Source organism: Rissa tridactyla, chromosome Z (genome assembly GCF_028500815.1).
Source record: "Rissa tridactyla isolate bRisTri1 chromosome Z, bRisTri1.patW.cur.20221130, whole genome shotgun sequence".
In the NCBI taxonomy this organism is placed as follows: domain Eukaryota; kingdom Metazoa; phylum Chordata; class Aves; order Charadriiformes; family Laridae; genus Rissa; species Rissa tridactyla.
Window position 1 is genome coordinate 66,066,184 of NC_071497.1, and position 21,227 is coordinate 66,087,410.

Here is a 21,227-nt window from a genome sequence, read left to right on the forward strand (position 1 = left end):
CATTGAACACATTAATAAGGCCAAGCTGGTATCACAAATACTATCTTCAGACTTTCTGACCTTTTAAAATAGGTCAGAGTGATGGAAAAAATGAAAGACTGAAGAAAATTTACTTGCCTTTTGAGGGGTGATTCTTTTTCCAAGTGGAAAAGGAATATTTCAAATTCAGGACATTTATTCTAGGAGAAAGTACCTGTGTCATAAAGTATAGCATTCTGAACAGAAATAATATAAAACATGCAAGTTAGAAGAAATTTTACAAAAATAAACTTCAAGTTATCTAACAGCTAAATGAAATCTGGAAAATCATTTTATTTAATTCTAGGTTTTACGTATTCTTAGCCTTCCAGCATAAACTTTTATTGAGGTAGCTCTGTATGAAACTCTAGACACTATCATGCTACTGGGGAAAATTAAAATGTAAGTTTATTCTGTATCTAAATGGTTTACTCCTAATTCTTGCTTTGGCAGTTGTCTTTCATTCCTGTCTCGGTAATTGGAAAAGAGGGGAAAAAAAGCTGGAAAAATATTTTGTCTGTAATAAAATGTGGATAAATACTATTAAACTGTTTAGAATTCAGATTGTGCAAGCCTTCTTTTTGAAATAATGAGTAAATATTTGATTTTAGCTACATAATATTGAGTGGCATTTGTTTGGAGATGTCCAACTAAATCATCAGGCAATGTTTGAAAACAGAAGTAATAACCCTGTGAGAAGCATAAAATACTGTATACTAATGTAAACCATTCTGTCCACTGTCATGACCCCAGCTTGAACTCTTCCAGAGCTTCCAGTTGTTGATAAATAAGCATTTTTTAAACAAAAAAGTTCATATATTACTGTTGTTGCAAAAGTAACTGTAACATCCTCTGCCTCAAAGTCCAACACTGCATACAATAGACCAACACGCCAGGCAGAGGCGTTGGGAAGGCTGACAGGGGACAGAGCATGATTGCACTATGCAGGAGCCGCGAAGGGAGCATGCAGGAAAGCCCCTTTGCTTTCCACAACTGACAAAGTGATGACCTCAATTGTTTTTTGTTTCCTACATCTACCGCTACTTCATCTATCCAAATGGGAAGCGGTGGTCCTGTCCACTGTGTTGCTCCAGAGGCAGTTGGTTGAGTTGCAGCCCCTGGCCCCCCCGGGCACAATGCACTGCCAGTGTAAGATCCCTCTGGCCACCCACTCAGGGCGTCACATCCCAGATGCCACTGATGAAGCTGACCTAGGAGTTTGCACCAACCTCTCTACAATGTCCTTTCAAGTAGTTGTAGAGACTGATGAGGTCTCCCCTCAGCCTCCTCTTCCTCAAACTAAACAGTCCCAGCTCCTTCAGTCGCTCCTCATAAGATTTATTCTCCAGGCCCTTCACCAGCTTCGTTGCCCTCCTCTGCACTCGCTCCAGCACCTCGATATGTCTCTCATATTGAGGTGCCCAGAACTGGACACAATACTCAAGGTGTGGCCTCACCAGTGCTGAGTACAGGGGGACAATCACCTCCCTCCTTCTGCTGGTTGCACTATTTCTAATACGAGCCAGGATGGCATTGGCTTTCTTGGCCACCTGGGCACACTGCTGGCTCATGTTCAGCCGCTTGTCAATTAGAACCCCCAGGTCCTTTTCTGCCAGGCAGCTTTCCAGCGACACTTCCCCAAGCCTGTAGCGATGCATGGGGTTGTTGTGGCCCAAGTGCAGGACCCGGCGCTTGGCCTTGTTGAAGCTCATTCCATTAGCGTTGGCCCATCGATCCAATCTGTCCAAGTCTCTCTGTAGACCCTCCCTGTCCTCATGTAGATCAACACTCCCGCTTAACTTGGTGTCATCTGCAAACTTACTGATGATACACTCTATGTCCTTATCAAGGTCATCAATAAAGATGTTAAACAGAAATGGTCCCAACACTGAGCCCTGAGGGACACCACTTGTGACCGGCCGCCAGCTGGATTTAACTCCATTGACCACCACGCTTTGGGACCGTCCATCCAGCCAGTGCTTGATCCAGCAGATCGTAAGCTCATCCAGGCCATGAGCTGCCAGTTTTTCCATGAGCATTCTATGGGGGACAGTATCAAATGCTTTTTGAAAGTCTAGGTAGACAACGTCCACAGCCTTTCCCTCATCCAATAATTGGGTCATCTTGTCACGGAAAGAAATCAGGTTCGTCAGGCAGGACCTGCCTTTCATAAACCCATGCTGACTAGGCCTGATCCCCTGCTTGTCCATTATATGACTTGTAATGGCACTCAAGATGATCTGCTCCATGACCTTCCCTGCTGCCGAGGTCAGACTGACAGGCCTATAGTTTCCCGGATCCTCCTTTCTGCCTTTTTTGTAGATGGGTGCTACATTTGCTACCATCCAGTCCATTGGGACCTCCCCAGTTAGCCATGACTGCAGGTAGATAATGGAAAGTGGCTTGGCGAGCACGTCTGCCAACTCTTTCAGCACTCTTGGATGTAACCCATCCGGTCCCATAGACTTGTGTGCATCCAAGCAGTGTAGCAGGTCACTGATCACTTCCTCTTTCATTGTGATGACCTCGTCCAGGTTCCCCTCCCTGTCTCCTAGCTCATGAGGCTGGGTGCCCAGGGAACAGCTAGTTCCACTGCTAAAGGCTGAGGCAAAGTAGGCGTTGAGCACCTCAGCCTTTTCCTCATCCTTTGTGACTATGTTTCCCTCTGCATCCAATAAGGGAGGGAGATTTTCCCGATCACGCAACCTGATCTGTAGTGGGTTCCCATCATATGACCCAACGTGTGGAGCTGGGTTAGAGGAAAGTGGAGATCTCTGAGAAAGAGCATCGCCACCACTGGCGAGCCTCCTGGCTACCATTCCCTTAAAGCTGTAATTGTTTGAGCTATGGATACATTGAGAGGAATTTAGGGATAAAACTTGGGCCTTTGAGTTCTAAAACACATCAGGAAACAACTGGGAAAGTGAACTGAGTCGGTAAAGATAGTTATGCTTATCACCAGACCTGCTTACCGCCAAGAGCTTTTACACTTACATGACTTCAACTGACCAAAAACTCGTCTAATTTCACGTGGGTTTGTGTTTTCATTATTAAGTTTCACATTTTTAATTATGGAAAATATTATTTTGCTATTAATTTATATTAACCTTTTCTAAAAAAAATATCAGTAGTTTACATGTCTGGAAGAACAGTAAAATAAAATTTTCCTTAATAATTCACTCTTTGTAGATCCTGTAAACCTGAAGCCATCAATAAGGACATACTACAGTGGTGCCACTGACCAGCTAGGAGTTTGAGGCTGATACCCCAATATCTGTCAAAAATGTAGAGTAAAAGTTACAATCACAGAACTGCATAGAACGTCAACGAGATGGGAGATGGCACCATAAATGTTTATTATAGTATGTGTTTCTATAAGAGGTCTGGATTATCACTGAGTGCAATGACTGATTTTCTCTCTTTTATATAAAACTAGATACTTATTTACTCACTATTGAGCTCACTACTGAGCTATTTTTTTCCACAAAACACTGCCTACAAATAACAACTTAATGTCAAATCATTTTGTTCTTTGAGTGCTTCTAGAAATGTTGTTTTCTTTTTCTCTGAAATAAAACAAAAAGGGCAAGAAGAGCCTAGTGACTTCTCTGTAAAAGTCAAGGTGTATTACAGAGCTGTTTGCTCCTACATTGCCTAGAATTTCCATAAACACTGTGATTTGTTTTGATACAGTGATCTACTCCATGCCACTATATAATGACAATAAGTGTTTTTGATATTAAGGTATAAATTTAGTCTTCAGTAATCTTGTAAGAAGCTTATTTCTATGACCTTATTGCGGTTGGCTGCATTAGCAGGTTTAGTGCAGTAGTGAAAGAAGGGCACTAAGAAGGAGGAAAGAGAGCTCATAATAAGCATGTTTGATTCAGTTTTCCTTATAAAAAAAGAAAAAACAAATGTTGCTGCTGTGTTTATGTGTTGTACAAAATCCTTTTTCGAAACAGAACGTGAAAGGGAAACATACTTGGCAATATTAAGTTATTTAGGATGTAATTATAAAAATGCAGTGTACCCTGGTTTTAATGCCAGAAGATAAATATTTATTTTGGCAGTGCTCACATCCAGTATTATCATTCAGGTATGTTTGAAGTGATCTGTTAATCACTCAAATTTTAATGATATCATGATTTTGAAGAAGACTATAGCTTATGATACCCAGAGTGCACCTTACTAACTGTTGTTGGAATGATCATAATCTTTTCCTGTGGAAATTAGATGCTTTATTATTATAATTTAATTCTATAGTATATTCTTTAAACTGTTCAAAAATAACATGACTTTTGGCCTGGAAACAGTGATTTCACCTATGGATCCCATATATTCAAAACTTATTTCATGGTGTGAAGAGATCTATTGCAGTTGTTCCTGTAGTGCATTTGTCACCGTAACAGAAGAAAAATAGTTCCTCCAAAGAGCAACACATACCCAGCTGTAGTATATTTATCATTTTTCTGAAGAGTATAGTTCCTCATAGTACCCTTTACCATGAAAATAGTACATTTCATCAGATAATTGATTGATAGAGTTAATGTATCCCTGGGAATTTATTTTTCTAACTCTCTGACCTTTTCCAGTAGAGCCCTGAGTAATCCGAAATTTTCATTTTTAGCCTTGCTCTGAGTGAATACTCAATTTCTGATCCATCACCTTTCTTATGAATAAAATCACCTGGGTTAGATTTCTTTCAAAGATCACTCGAATTAGAGAATCCTCTGCTTAACAGTGCTGGGAGATAATAGCCACATTCAGAGTGGGTAGAGGAAGTACTGGTGGCCTTGCTGGCATGACCTGAGTTTCTGTCAAAATTGAATTGTAGCCTGTTGTTTACCTTCAATACTACAAGCATTAGGCTGAAAGAATTGCATGGCATAGTTGGGGCTTAACTTAAAAATAAAAATTAAAAAAAAAACAAACCAAAAAAATAAAAAAACCCCACCAAACCCAAACCAGCAAAACAAACAACAAAAAGACACTGAACCAGAATGACCCCAGCTAGAAGGGACCTGAGTTCAGTTCTCAAAGTCACTGGCGGTAATTCAGTACAGGGAGTGATGTCTTTGAGAAAAGCTGCCAAGAGGCCTGAAAATTATCTACCAGTCTGAGACGTACTTTCTTAGAGTGGCTGATCTCTCGTAGATGATTAAGCCCTTTCAGAAAAGCTACTTAATGTTGTAAATTGATTCTCTTTAGACACTGTGAGGAAAGAAGACACATTTGAAGAGAGTTAAGAATTAAACAAAGGGGCAATTGCGGGGGGTTGCAGGCATGTTTTCAACAGCAGTTTTACTCCCTGGTTACTAGCTCCTCACTGTGTCACGGGGGGACATGTTGGGGGATATGGTGGATTTTGATTTGGGGCTCTTTTCAGGGATTTAGGGTTTTTTTCTGCGTGTTACTTATCTGTCTGGTGCCAGATAAAACAGACTATTCCAATATAATCCATATTAAATACACTTTCAACAGACTGTTAAGAGTTTGAAGGCCTTTGTCTGGGCAGCAGTGAATAATCAGAGCATTGGCTATTTCTGTTCTGCCTTCATTCTATGGTTCTGTGCTCTTTAGTGGTTGCTATAACTATCCAAGGGTTTACCATAAGCGTTCTCACTTGAGTAATGCGATAACAGCCCTGAATATAGGAAACGTTCATGCAAAGGGCAAGTCTCATGCAGCGGGAAATCCCAGTTATCCCTTCTAGCCTGTGCTCTCAACCAGCCACATCTCTGCCAAAGCATACCGTAGGAAAAGGACGTTCCCTTACACAGTTACAAGTGCTTCATAATTAGTGTGGGGCACCTCCAGCCCAACTGTCCTGCTTCCCTGCAGGGATATATTTTTTAGAAGATTTTGGAATTAACTTTACCAATGGCCTTTCTGTGGGATCCGTTTGGAGCCTATATCCCTTGTCCATCTCCAAGAAATAAGATGAGATTTCGCTTTTTGAAGTCCTACAGGTATATCTTCTAATGTCTTATGGTGTAATTGACGGTGATAATAGTTGCAACTGTGGCTTTTTTTTATTATTTTATAAGATTACAGATTACAAAAATTTGGAAATGTCTTTATTAATTGTGACTCTTGAGCTCATGCTTTTCTTAACATGTATATCAGGAAAATAGTTAAGTGTTTCTGTGTGATTGGAAAATATAATGAATAAGTGACCATGGAAGTTTATGAAAGTGTACTATTCAAGCAAAAAGTAATTTTAACTCCCAACTCAGGGAAAAAGTAGATGAATATTTATGTCAGTGTTCTTATAAAAATATCAATTCTAAATATTACCAGTACTTATTATAAGTAAACATATTTAGTTATAAATATGACACCCTGATACAGCATATGAAATCTTAATTCATATTTATAGTTGAGGGGCTTTTGCATAACCGGAAAGGCATATTTGTTAATTATTTTTGTATTCCATATTTTATAAGTATAACCAGTGAGGAGAACACACAGATTCTATTTTTACCTTAGCTTTATTTAAAAATAACAAAGCAAAGTATGCTTTCCGTTATTTATCATGCTGCTTTTTGCTATTGAACCAATACTTGTTTTCCAACTTCCTTACTTTTATCTATAATAGATGCAATATAAATTTTCAAACATAAAATTCTTAAGAAAAGATCCTCCTCTTTGCATATAATGCATTGAAGAACTTACTACATATCACCTTAATACTAAAGTTTTAATATTAATTGATGTAACCGTCACATTTATTTGCACATGTGTACAATATCAAATGCACAAGAAGCTAAATGCTTTTATGCAGGATTATCGATTGCAAACATTTTCTATGTGAATATTGTAAAAAAAAACTGGCTAGCGTCTGTCAGTGTTTTCTTTTGCAGAAGTTAGGTTGTTCATACAGAGGGAGCTGTTTTTATGACAAAAAATAATAATAATAAAGGCATTTGAATAAGAATGATATTTATAATAGTTTCTGAAAGTTCAAAAATAGATCATGCAATTCATTTGAGATTCTCTTAAGGCAGTCTTCTTATCATGGATTTTTTTTGCTTAAAGAAAGCTAGTCATGTTTCTTTTACAAACTTTTATCAACGTTTCAGAAGGAAAAAGTAAAATACTTCATGTAGCATGTTAATACAGGATCTGATTATTTTGATGGTTAACATGTAAATATAGCACAATGTCTAATTTTTCAACCTAACAGAGTGAAAATAGTCTTAAAAGTTGTTAATAAAAATAAAAAGCAAGGAGGTCCAGGTCCAGAGGTCCAGAGCTGTGAATGAATTTTGTCTTGTCATAGAGAAAGTGATACATGTTTGTTTTTCAAGAGCATTAAAGAATTAGTCTGAGGTTAAAGATAATTTAATTAAAACTGAGTCATAGTTGTATTCTTGATTGTGAGCCATTTTTGTTGTTACTACTTAATTTAACTATAAATTCTGAATCAGAAGGGGATTAAAAATCCTTCATATACATATTGCCATGTCACTGCCATGGCTCCATTCACACTGTAGGTTATATTTAGAAATCTACTACAAAATTTTACAGTACCCAATCCCTATGTAATTTAATAACCTTGTTTATGTCAACTGACAGTTCTGCTCACGTCACTCAACTATCTGATACCAGGGGGCTTTGGTTGCTAAAACTGAATACCTGATAGTAGTGTCCAGGCTTTCCATGATGAACATTGTTTTGCAAACCCTGTTGTTCTACTTCATAATCTTAATTTAAATTGTGAAGTTGGCTGTGATTTAAAATTTTTTTTTGTTACATTTTGGGCAAAAACATTGCATTTCTTCTGTGGGATACTCAGAATCTATTAATTAAATGGGCCACTATGTTTTAATATGCATATTTCATTTTTGGGAGATTCCGCGATTACATTGGTGCTCCCTTGTAGCCAAATAGTGATTTGAGTTTCTTTGCTAATCAGCAAGTGCTGGGCTTTGCATCTTTCAGAAGGTCATGAAAGAGCCAGGCTAATGCAAGTTTTCCCAGAGCAGGAAAAAAATATGCCTTGAGACAATGCAATTTCTCTAGGAAGAGCTGGAATGCAGTGCAGTCTCTTAGAGCTCCTCCTCCTCTGCCCTTCCCATCAAATAAATCACACCTGAAAGCCTCAGCAAATTGTACTGACCAAAAATAGGATAGCAGACCAAAAAAACTGGTAGGGATTCATTTATGATTCACTATACACCAGAAGGGTGAGTATTCACAGCGTTAGATATAGAGCCAAGGCTAGGATTGGGTACTTCACAGATAAGGAAACTCAGGAGACCACCAAACCGTTTCACAATTTCAGTATATTTTTGCAGGCTGGAGAAGGAGGAGAGTTGTTTAGTTTTGTAGGGAGGTGTCCGTCCTCTCTCTGGCAGATGAACATTCTTCTAGTCCAATACAAACAAAATATTTCTAAATTTTTATTATGTTTCCAGAAGTCACAGACGAGCTCGTCTCCATTTTCTCCCTTCCCTTCCCTTCCCTTCCCTTCCCTTCCCTTCCCTTCCCTTCCCTTCCCTTCCCTTCCCTTCCCTTCCCTTCCCTTCCCTTCCCTTCCCTTCCCTTCCCTTCCCTTCCCTTCCCTTCCCTTCCCTTCCCTTCCCTTCCCTTCCCTTCCCTTCCCTTCCCTTCCCTTCCCTTCCCTTCCCTTCCCTTCCCTTCCCTTCCCTTCCCTTTCTTTTTCCCCTTCTTTTTAAAGCCTTGAGTCTCTCTAAACTGAAGCTCACCTCATTTCCTGAAATGCAGACAGAATCACATTTCCTGCTGCATTTAGCTTTGCTCACAAAATACCTCTAGATGTGACTGTAAAAACTGAGTCCTAATAGTAGCACAGTTATGCTTCAGAGCCTCACAAGACTTCTGAAGAACGGATGGAGACAGAAGCCTTCTTCGTGACCTCTAAATCCTGTCACAGATGGATGAAGAAGAACTAAAGCACCTATCAAAATTTCCTGCGCATGACTGAGATGTATGAATAAGAACATGTTATATGACACTCAATCGTGCTAGACGCTAAACACTCACACCTCTCACTGACTTAATGACAGGTCCTAAGGACCACTTAGAAGATTCTCCAGAGGCAGCAGTATCTGCCCTGATTGTCTGGCTGGTCATTTAAGTCTTTTTTCACAACAAAGGATTTGTGAATAACTCAGACTAAAAATCTGCTGAGTGAAACCTGTGTGTGGAGACAATTTTGTAGAGATTGTAAGCTCCAAAGTAAAATGGGTGTTATGGAGAAATTATATTGGTAATAGTATGTATTAAATTGAATAATCAAAGAATTAGTAAGTTTGTTAAATTATTGCAGTGTCAGAACTACATCTTCATTTGCTTAGCTATGAGGAAACACTTCCTGAGACAGTGATCATGAAACTTATATCTTTGTACGGAAAAGAAAGAAAGGTTCTTTGTTGGTTTATGTGAGCTTCTTTTGTTCCTTCCTCTGCTTTCTTTCTGTTTTTCTTCTTTGGCTGCCATCTGGCATATTTCCCTGGACTAGAGGAATGGTCATGTGGCTGAAGCTACTGCCAACACCACTTCTGCAGCCAGCGGCTCGTGGCACTTGTACGTAAGAAGGCAGATTCCCTCCTGCCAGATAATTGTACTCCAAGCCACTAAACTCTCGGGAGCCGGGCTGGAAAGTGGAATCTCTCCCTCAAACAGCAATTTTCAGGAATCCCTTCTCTAAGGGGATTTCTTAATGATGTCAAAGCTTTCTTCGTGAGCAGAGTGTAGTATTCTTATTTTTTGTTATTATAAGCTTTGTAAAGAAAGAGGAACAGAGACCAGATTAAAGTTTATTATTTTATTTATTAGGGATTAGGGTCCCAGCCCACTGGAATTACTTTGGTTCTTTTTGACCTTCTTTTGTCATTCAGCATTGTCTGGGAAATAAAATATTTGAATGCATAAGTGCGGACTTTTCTAGTGAATGTGATGAGTCACACAGTTGATTTCATATTCAGCTCAGAAATTCTGTAATGCAGAGCATGCCATGTCACTGTTAAAATGGTGTTTTGAGTCTCACTCAGAGTTATTTCAGACCAATCTGCATGCCAAAATATCATCACATCCAATTCAGGCATTTGGTTATGTTAATTTGAAATCTTGGGGAAAGTGGCAAAATAGCAAGGCATGTTCCTAGTCAGGTTAGGTAGCAGTAGGAAAGCAGGTGCAAGTGAATTGTACTTGACTCTTGGTGTTGCTGCAGACTAACGTCCTTCACAAAACTGGCCAGAGAGTCCCTGATCATGACTAAATATAAAGAGTCTCTACACCATTTCCTAAAACGTCAGAAAGTCAAGTCCCAGTCATAGGCCCCCAACAGCAGGAAAAAACAAACAGAAGACAAGTAACACGTTCAAAAGTTTCAGCTGTTGCTTAAATTTCTCAGACGGAGCTGATGCTCAGACAGATGGGTTGAGTGGGTCTGTCACAGTGGGGCAGGTTGAGTCTGTCAATGCTTCTTATTGCTGCTTCGGACTAGCGTACCTGAGTGCTTACTCTGTGGGATCTGTTGTTCCTGCTACTGCCTTGGAAGTGATTTAGGTAGTGTAAAATAAACACAAAACTGAAGTACACATATAGGTATTTTATCAACAACTTTTTTCCAATTTTTGCTTAAGTAAGTTCTAACAGCCTAAGCCAGAACCTGTATGAATAACCATCAGGAAATTTTCTTTTATACACAGTGAAGTAGATTACGATGACTAGTGTTCCTACGATTTATGATAAATAAATGTCTGGGCTTTGCTGTTTGTGGCTGAAACAATCCCCACACAAAGCTGGCCTTCCAGATTAGGCTGGGAGCAAACATTAGCATCCCTTGGGATGCAGGAAAAGATTACACTAACCATAAACACCAGGAAATACTCAGTTTGATTCACAAATTTTAGATGTCCGTGAATATTTACGTTAATGTCAGAACTATCTGACTTGCAATTCCCTGATGTATAACGAATTCTAGGAGCACTATAAATAGATCTATCATTCAATCTGATACCGAATACATCAGAACAAGCTGACGCTAGTTCAGCATGTACCATGTCAAAATGTTGTAATTAATTTCTAGATACCGCATTAAACAAGAAGAAAAGTGGTACAGGGGTAACCTACTGATGTTTCTTGTATGCCACTGTAGAATATGTTTTATGTCCGTTGTGTCTCTGAATAGCTTTTTTTTTATTATTGGAAAGGAAATTGAAAAACTGGAATTTCTTACTGGAACTAGTAAATACCATTTATTTCTGAGCCCCAGAAATCACTAATATCTACAGGTCTTTTCATGCTTCAGTTGTCTCTATGAAATTCATATGTGACTGTTAATGTGTGAGTGTTAGCTGAAAACTTCTGCAACATACTAAAACGTAATTTAAGGCTCTAATGTGTCTTCCTTCATGAGGCAAAAAAGAAAAAAGAAGAGAGACTCCTGCCCACCTAGAAGGGTCCAGCACATACACCATTCTGGTGTCCTTAGCTACAGGGGCAGTGTTATATTTCATCTCAGGGGTAGTCCATGCCAGCCGATCCAGCTCCTGGTCCGTGACAGCAGCCAGCAGCAAATGTTTTAGAGAGAACAGTAAGAAACTTGGTGGTAACAGTATAATCTTCCTTGAGAAGGAATCTCCTCAACATCTTCAGTAATTCCCTATGTATGGGTACTCCAGATCTCTACACTCTGTGTGTATTGCTTACAAGTCTGGGTATTTTATTTATTCACACCAAATTTTGATAATTTTTAAATAAAAGAGTTGCTGAATTTTTGGCTTCAGCAGTATCTTTTGACTCTCACTCCCACAAGTGAACTCTTTGCGATGTGCTGGAGTTTCTTCATTCTGTTGTCTTTTGCCTTGGAACATTTTAAGTAGTATTGCGACCTTATGTTGCTAAAGGGTTAGTTGTTGTTTATATATTTGTTTACCAGTCTTGCTCATGAACTTTCTAACTTATCTATATTTTCAGTGCCTCTTATAACATGGAAAAATTTCATGTCCATATCATTCATGTTGCAGATCTCTTAACCCCTCCTCCTGTTGCAAGTGACTAGAAGTAAACCCAGAGCTTCTGATGAGGACACAGGGTCTAGGTGAATTATAGTATGCCTGTTCTCATGAAAATATAATTTTTATAACGTTTCCATTATAACATTTCCATTATTAACCTCTATCTCATTTCTGATGTAGTTTAACAGATTTGCTGATTAACTAATTTTGAATCATGAGGAATAACCTCCCATTCTGTTAAATACCTGGTAGTGTCTGTACAGGCCAGACTAGATATTCTGTGTTTTTAACCCTGTTGGAATAGTCTCACTTCCATTACTATGTACTTTTTCTCTTGTTCCATGTCTGACCGTTCTGTTTCCTCTGAGAGAAGTTTACAAGGACACAGTATTAAGTGAAGGCAACAGGGATCATTGCAGGAGGTAGAATTTCAATCTCACTGGAAATTTTGCATTTCTAAAAGAAAAAAAAGTCCCTCATGATGAATAGCCAGTTTTCCACAATTTTCTACAGGAAGAAAATTTCTTTTTTTTAAGATAATGAAATATAAAATATAAAATGTAAAATATAAAAATATAAAGCAGTCTAGTCACTTTGGTTCAATTTAAAGTTCTCTCTTCTTCAGGATTCCTGACTTGTTAGGAGGTTAGAAAGTTCTTCAGGCAAGCTGCCAAAATCCAGGCAACTGTAGAAATTGGGGGTCTCAGCAGTAGGAGGAGACAGATGCTTCCCATCAACATACCCATACCGCTGGTCATTCTATACATGTGTATTATATGTACAGTATGCACATATCCTACATTAAAGTGATCAAAAACTAGCAGAAGTTTGCCAGGAAGAAGCTGAACACACAGCACTTCCTTTACTGTCTGTCCACATGAACTTGGCTTTCCTCTATTTATTTTACCTTTGCAACATTTCCAGTCAATACTCGTCTCTTTAGTGGCTTAGCTTTCACAGGCTTTGGTACAAATTTCTGTTGAAGTTGTAAAAGGAAAATGACACAGCAGAACAAACAACAGCAAAGCCTAAGAATATCTATTGTCTTTCCCAAGCAGGATCTGTTGACACTAGCTGAAGTTATTTAGCTAGTCAAGAAGACTAAAATGGAAGAAAGTAAAACTAATTAAATGGGATATAATTTCCTCCAGATGGAGAATGAGAGGCCACATATTTTCGTGGTTATAACAGATGTAGACGAAGCAAAAAGTCAAATAAGAAAAAAAGAAAAATGCAAAATAACTCCAGCTCCAGCTATGCATGTATTACTCTAATATACCTATGAGTTACCCTGTGAATCGAACTTAATCTGCAGTTGCTGGTAAGCGAGCCGTATCAGGTATTTCAAGTGTCTTCATGACACGTCATCTGGACGCATCTTTTCCTTCCCCAAGCTCTTTCTCACCTGCAGCCCTTGTTACAAGGTGCTACAGAAGTACTAGCACCAAACAAAAGCACTTGGGCAGGATGATACTCAGCAATGATTTTCACTTGTTTTGTTAGGAACTATATTTGGTCCACAACAGGAAGCCTCTTACCCGCAGATAAAACACAGGGAGTTCACGCTACAACGGAAAGTTTGCCAGTTTCTTAAATAGCGAATTCTCTGCTTCTATATATGACCATTTTAGGTGTACAGAGCACAAGGAGGATGGATGGGTGGCTGAACCTTTCATCCCTTCCAAAGGGGAACGTGTGCCTAGGAAACAGTACATCAGGGTTGGTTGTTTTGTTTTCTGGGTTTGGAGGTTTTTTTCAAATTAGAAACACTCTAGTCTCTCCTGTTCAATTTAAAGTTCTCTTTTCCGTTTGATAAGCTGAAATGTGGCAATACATGGAACTCATAAATTAAAATATTGCAAATGGAGCAGGATCTGCTACTCCAACAGTTCTCGTGTAAGGCAGAAGCATCATGTAACAATATGCAAGTGATGCAGTTTTTTACCTTAATTCATATGACACCAATAAGTGTGGCTATTTTCTTATGTTTACTTGGTTTTCCTAAGTGTGTGAAACACATTTCAACTTCTAAGTAACCATCAAATTACGTAATTTTTCCTTGCTTTTTGCTCCTCTTACTCGTAAAATAAAAAGAAAATGGTCATGCAAACATAAAATGGGAAAAGCAGGGAAATCAGCTGTTTTAAGCAAAAAAGTTCATTTGTTTTATATCATGCTTTGGAAGCCAAGCCCAATGTTTCAACATCATTTGTGCTCCATTGCACCAGGGACTGAACAGTCAAAAATTGATAATTTCACAACTGGGGTATGTCTGTAAAACAGCAGAAGTAGAATCCACTGAGTTAGGCTTTTACTGGTGTTATAGGAGAAAACTAAGTTTCTTCTAAACATTGTGTAAGGAAAACACTCTCATGAAATTTGCTGTGAGATATCTTGAAGCGATGGGTTCCTGAACAGAAGTGTCATTGGCACCTGAGAATCAGGAAGTTTACATTATACTAGCATGTGTGGTTAATCATGTCACTCTTCTGGAACAAAACGTTGATTTTTGCAGATATTTTTCGTGTAGTTTCCTAACATTAATCCCAGCATCCAGATCGTTCCCTTAATGAGGGAATAATGCAGTCTTAATGAGTATATAAGTTGCAAACTGTATTGGTTCCATGTTTCGTCTTGGACACAGTGTCTGTTTAAGCTCTCTGCCCGTGACACAGTACAAAGTATATTGGAACATACTATATTTTAAGGCTTATCCGAATTTGGCAAAAAAATACATGTAGTACTGTTTTCTGATAAACTCTGCTTAGGATCATAGAAAACAGAAGGAATTCTAGCCAGAGTGATTTTACAGTGCAAATACAAGTATATTTTCATGCCAAAATAATACTTATTGTTTATAGATAAGAATATTAATGATATAACACAGATGGTATAGTAATTTATACTTGGGGCCAATAGCAAAATGTAGCGTGATCTCATTAAAAATCTGTTTCAAGATACAGACAAAATTTCATCCTCACATGCAGAGAACAGATACCTCTGTGATCCACCAAGGGCTTAACTTTTGCTGTCACAGTTCTTCCTTCTTGTCTATCCCTGCTAGGATATCATAAAAAGTTATAAAATTTTAATTATGCTGTGCATACTTTTCAGTCTGGACTCCTGAATACACCAAATATTAGCCTGCAAATCCATATAACATTTAAATAGAAACGCATAGTAATCCACGTATTGTCTGTTAAACACATAATCATACGATGATATGATTTTCTTATCCACGCTGAAAGTCAAAAACTGTATGTTTCTGTAAAGTGTTGATGTGAAAGCTCTTTTTGAGGTAGCTTGATGCCATCAGAAAGTGCTAGCCAGGCTGGTTTTAGTGAGTGCCATGTGGGGCCTGGTTTTTCCTTGTATCTACACAGCGAATAAAACAGCTCTGGAGTTCTTCCAGCTGGTGAACTGGGACTAGCTGGACAAGGCCAGTGTCCATAACGCTGACCTCTCCTGCTCCCTGGAGCAGAATGTGAGGGGACAAAATACTCATCTGGAGAAGTCTTTGCTCCAGGGCTTGAATGGTAGCATCCAAACCAAGAAGGGTTTACTCCCTTTCTGCTCCATTAAAATAAACTGATCACAGTTTTCCACTGGACTATATTATATTCTTCTTGATCATATTGCAGTACTGTCAACTCCAACTGGTTTTAATTATGCCTTGGAGAATCACAAGACTTTGTTTAAAAAGGTTTGTTTGTTTGTTTGTTTGTTTTTTTGTTTGTTTTTTCTGGTTGGTAGGGGTTTTTTTTTGTCCTTGAGCGGTTAAATCTAAAAGAGTACCCAAACCCAGAAAAGCCAGGAGCTTTGTTAAGGATAATGTGATTTCAACAGTCATGCCCTGAAAACTTTATTTATCTAAAATTCTACTTTTCACAGCACAGAGGGTGGAAGTGCGACCCAGACTGCTCCTCCCAATGCCCTACTCTTTCTTTTGGAGTTCAAAGTAGAAGTTTGTTCTGTATTTGTGTAAGGGATTCACCCAGGCTGCTGTTAGCATGAAAAACTCACCACCTCTTCTTCCCTGATATTCTTTCAAGATGTTGATTCCCCAGCTGTATAACAGGACTGTTTTAAGATGTAAAGAAAGCAGCAGACAATCCTGGAAAAGCTGTGCTCTCTCCAGTGAGAGGGAGATTTGCTAAATTTGCACTCTCTTCACCCTTTCAGAGTAACAGCTGATCTTTGACCAAGAAGATATTTCATGATTTGGACCATTCATTTTGAATTAATTTGTCATTTTGATTATAGTTTATAATAGCTAATGTAAGTTTAAATAAAGGAGGATAAAAAGCAGTCAGAGAATGTCAGTGAAAATTATTTATTACAGTGCAGAACTGTGTGATGGAGCTGCAGTTTGCCAGCTTCTTAACTTTGATAAAAGGAAATAAGTGGATGTTATTAGCAATTTATTGTAAATATTATCTCATATGACACTTGCTAAACAGTTTAGATTACATTTCTTTTTGGTGCGATGTATTTTTTGATCCTGGAACATTTAATTCACCGTTAAATGTCATACACTCTGTTACTATAAAAGGATAAAACTGCTTCCAAGTACACACTGTTTCAGTAAGACATGAGCTTGTTCATGCCAGCTCTTCGAGTTTACAGACAAAGTCACTTCCCTCAAAATAGCTGCTTTAGGAGTTATGGCAATAACATAAGGCAATGTAAAGCAGTTTGTGATAACAATGTAAAGCATTCTTAGGCGTCTGAAGTCCTACAGCTCTTATTCTAACTTTGGTGCAGCATCATCATTTTTGCATTTATAGGGCGTAGGTTAGGAAAGTGAAGGATGAGTATACTGTTAGAAAGACATTAAGGCTCCACATACTTAAGGAAAGGGATTTTTTTCTGCAATAAATTTTACATCTGTAGTTTAGAAACATTTTTATATTCAATATTTTCAGGTATAACATAAATAATTGTTTTTCATTATAGTTGTTATCTATTCCTATTTCTTAATTGAAGTCATTGCAGAATTTTTGCCATGTTTTTGGAATTTATTTCTGACTAACAAATTGCCTGCTTTAGTTACCTTCTTTCTGTTTGTTGTGTCACTAGGTATACGTAATAGCACTGCGATTTGGTTTACTGTTAGTAGAGTAACACTTTGTTCATAGTACATTTATGGAAAAATTTTCTATTTTCATACGTGGCAGGAAGATAAAGAAAATGTTGTCCTTATTTTGCATATTTCTAACAATCTAGTGATTTTCTTAGGCTTTGTCAATATTTCTTTAAGTTAAAATTAAAAATAGTATGATATTATTTTTCATCTACTAATGTTGGTTTGCACAGTAGGATCTTCCTGTAGGCCGAGGGCTGCAAATTAAGAAAGTGTAACTGCAGAAAATTCAGAGGAGTCACAGAATTAACTTTTATAGCTTTAATTCCCAGCTTTGATTTGGATACATGACAGAAAAATATGGAGTAAAGAGTGGAAAGGAAAGAAAGAGCTGTTAGAGGGAGAAAAGCTTGCAGGTGAAGGAGGTGGTGTACCACAGAGACATATGATCCACTGCTTAAGCAGTCATGGGCAAAAGCTGCGTCATACTGCTGCAGCTCAATTATTTTATTTCTACCTTTTGCAGGGCTGAAATTGTTTCCCAGCTCCCTAGAGCCTTTTGGTCTGTAATATCTGCCTTTAGCAAAACAAGATTTGCAGCTCCTTAGGAACAGCAGTTCCTGGAGGTGACAGCCTGCCCCACTCGGTTACCTCCATGGATACACCTTACTGAGTTCAAGACATCAAGATACACATTCTCCTTCCCTGAATATAAATTAACCTATTAGAATTAATTATATAATAAATAACCAAAAATGTCTGTAATAGCCAGGTATAGGTCAGAGCCATCCCAAGTTGCCAGTAACAAGCAGCACCTTGATTAGAGTCATTTAACAGCTTCTTTACAGTTTTCCAGGCAAAATTTTATGAAAAATCCCTAGCTGTTTTGTAGACACGTATGTCAGGTCAGTGGTGTTGCCATGCAGAAAGTTCCTCTTCTGGGCCTCCGACTGCATTCATAAAATTTTTACACTGTTGTTTGTCAGCTCTGTGTATCTCACAGACACTGTAATTGCAGAAGTATTTATTTCATTTCTTTTTCAAAGCTACACTACTGTGGTGAATTTAGCATCAAGACAAAAGATCTGGTTGGCGGTTCTTGTTGACAGTTTTTTCAGAATGTATGAACTACATGTTAATGCCTTCATCAATTAATTTTAATCAAAAATATGGCAGAAACTTAAAGGCTTTCTAAAGACCTTTTTAATGAAAGAAATACCATTTAAGAAATGCTACTGGAAACTTAATTTACAAAGTTAGCTGCCTTACTGTCCAGGTCATTAGAGTGGCCTGCAAGTGCTGACATTTCTTGGAATATCAACTCATAGGACCAAAACAGCAATCCTGCTCCGCGTGCGCCCTTAGGTCTGTACACTTTAAAGCAGTAGGCACTTCACAGCAGTGCTACTTGAGCTCCTCCTGCTTTGAACCACCGCAAAGTGGTCTAGTCAACACTGTAAAATTTAGCTTCTGTAAAATATCACCCTGAAACCTTGCATTTAAACTTCAAGCCTTCTGAGATGGTACACAAAGTTAGTTTTTGCCAGTGACGAAGTCAAGAGTTTTTGTTGTTACTGCTTTCCATTTTTAGTTTGAATTCAAACTTGTGCTTAATTTTTCCTCTCCAGAAAAGAAAAATTCTGGAGGCCTAGTTAAACTGGACAACGCAGTACAACTGTAGGACACTTTTCAATGTTGAACATTCCTGATCCTACTATAAAGAAGCCAAATGTACTATAAAAACAATGGTACATTTTACTTGTAACTTGATATGCACTGAGTTCATCAACAGTCTTGCGGAGCACACTGCTGTTGCTGTCCCGTGTGTTAGACAGACCGAAGTACAGGGAAAAAAAATCAGTAATTGGCTCTTTGACATCTATTTGACTTGGTTCAGCTTTGAGACTTGCATGTTTGTGAGAAAGGAGTAAAAAATTATGAAACACTATTCAGAAAAAAAAAGCATGCTGAGGTAGTTCAGCTTCTTGCTAATTATACCAGCAAATTTACAGGGGAAAATGCTTTCCCAGATACATGTGAGGCCATGTTAACTGAACTGAACTGAACTGAACTGAACTGAACTGAAGCTGTTTTGCTGAGATGACTGTCAGGAAAGTGACATACCATAATAAATAATTCACATTGATTAAAACCAAGGAAAATATATGGACTGCAAGAGGTTTTGAGAATCATTTAGCATGAAATTCAATTGGATAATATGTGAGTATGGATAGCTTCATATTTCCAGCTTTCATATGTTGGGAGAGAAAGGTGACAGCAGAGCACACATTAACAAAGATCTGCCCCTGAGATGTGAAGCTGGTATCTGGATGTTCATCCAAATACAAACCTGGTTAATTAAGTTGAAAATGCTTTGGCTTATTCTTCATTATTTATTCTGTTTTTCGTTGGGGATAGTTGTCATATTTTTAAATAAAAACATACGACAATATTTGTTAGGTGAGGTTTCTATCTTACTCTTCCCGCAAACTAACTTTTTTAAAAGTCTCATAATATATTATTGGTAGTACTTTTTTCTCTACTGATATAAATAACCACTCAGTTTACTGTTTTTTTTTTCTGTGCTTTATTTTTTCATATAAATAGAGATAGTATTTGCTGAAGTTATAATGCAAAATGAGGCAGGAAGGTGTTATTGGCAATCATCAACTTCCATTTATAAATCAGTTGCAACAGAGTGAAAATCAGTGTGTGTATCTAAAATCTGTCATGTAAACTAAATGTATTGAGCAGTTAAATATCGCTTTGTGTAATTAATAGGCATGTCTGCTGTAGCAGGCTTAGTTTTTCAGGAATAATGGCCCATCAGCTGAGCCTGAGAGAGATCCCAGACTGATTTCAGATACGGATAAGAAAATAAATAATAGGGGCAGAACTGAGATCCGAAGTCCAGATTGAAGTAAAGCAAGTAAAATATTGTTGGAGCATGTTCTGTAAGGTCTTATTTTAAACTGCAGGGTTTTTTGGGGGGGTAGTAATAGTATTTATTTATAGTACATGGCATGTTTTCTACTTTAGGGAAAGCAGACTACTTTTTTGAGTGTTATACCTACCAAGGGGAGGGCAGCATATTCTGTTGCTCCAGTGTAACTGCCTCAGTTTATCAAAAGGGCTTATGTTAAAGAAGTTGAAGTGCGATAACTTTGAACGTGGTGCTGTCCTGCATATTCAGATTTAAACAACAGATTCATGCCTACACCACAGATTAGAATTACTGAAATTCTATCAGTTCCATGTATCTGTGGATAAACCCCTGCAGGAGAGAAAGACTTAAGTTATTAATTTTTTTAAAAACACTACGTATTGCAAGAGATAAAAGACCAAATAAGCTTCATATTCAAACTAAAACTAGACCAGACCCAGGATATGTAAAGGGTGAAAGGATGACTGTATTGTATGAAAGGGCTTAATGTTGTTTAGAAAAGTGATTTAACTATTCTGATGTTCAGTGGCTTTTTTTCATTAAGATTTCGGTTGCTGATAAGAGTTGAAGAGAACTTTGTGTCAGGGAAATAACTCATGTTTTTCTAAAGCTCCAATGCATTTTTTTCTTATTTTTTTCTCTAGTGCTTCATTAACCCCGTCTCCATCTTAGGATACTGAGCTGAAGGAGGTGTATTTTAAATGGCATTCTCAGAAAAGAAACAAAAAGCCAGTAGGAGTTGATCAAGCTATAAAGGGAAAATTCTTACGCCCACAAGCTGAGTTTTAATAGTTTCTTATATTAAGAAGGCCAATGCATCTCCAAAGCCACCACAAACAATATCTTTCACAACAGAAATACCTAAATCCATAGATCCTACGTCTGCTCCTCATCAGTGTAATACGCTTTATCCCATGCACTGGATGTCGTCATAGAAACCGTGTGAGTCATAACACACAAGTTCTGCAATCTAGAATCTTCCTTCTGAAGCAATGGGGGAAGATCAGAAGCAAGAGCAGCCATGTCGTATCTCCTCCCTCAGTGTGACACACGAAGGACACCTAGAAATATCTTCCAAAGGCAAGACTGGTAATTAAAAGTTGTCCTTTTACTGTATGCTAAAATTAATAGAATCCACAGAGACATTGGTTTTTCCAATGTTATATTTTCCACATCCTCCCACTGGCCA

The 21,227-nt window shown here is 38.0% G+C and overlaps 1 protein-coding gene across 8 annotated transcripts in view; it reads left to right on the forward strand.

The window, feature by feature from the left end:
* The window catches only part of PDE4D (phosphodiesterase 4D), a 624,128-nt gene that overhangs the window by 440,668 nt on the left and 162,233 nt on the right, over window positions 1-21,227 (forward strand). The window contains exon 1 of one of the 8 annotated variants that reach the window (XM_054185819.1): window positions 3,896-5,990. The exons of the other annotated variants lie outside the window; for them this stretch is intronic. Within the exon in view, the coding sequence (XP_054041794.1) occupies window positions 5,902-5,990 (89 nt within the window). The 5' untranslated portion in view covers window positions 3,896-5,901. Of the gene's footprint in view, window positions 1-3,895; window positions 5,991-21,227 lie in introns of those variants that run through there. 8 annotated transcript variants of the gene reach the window in all.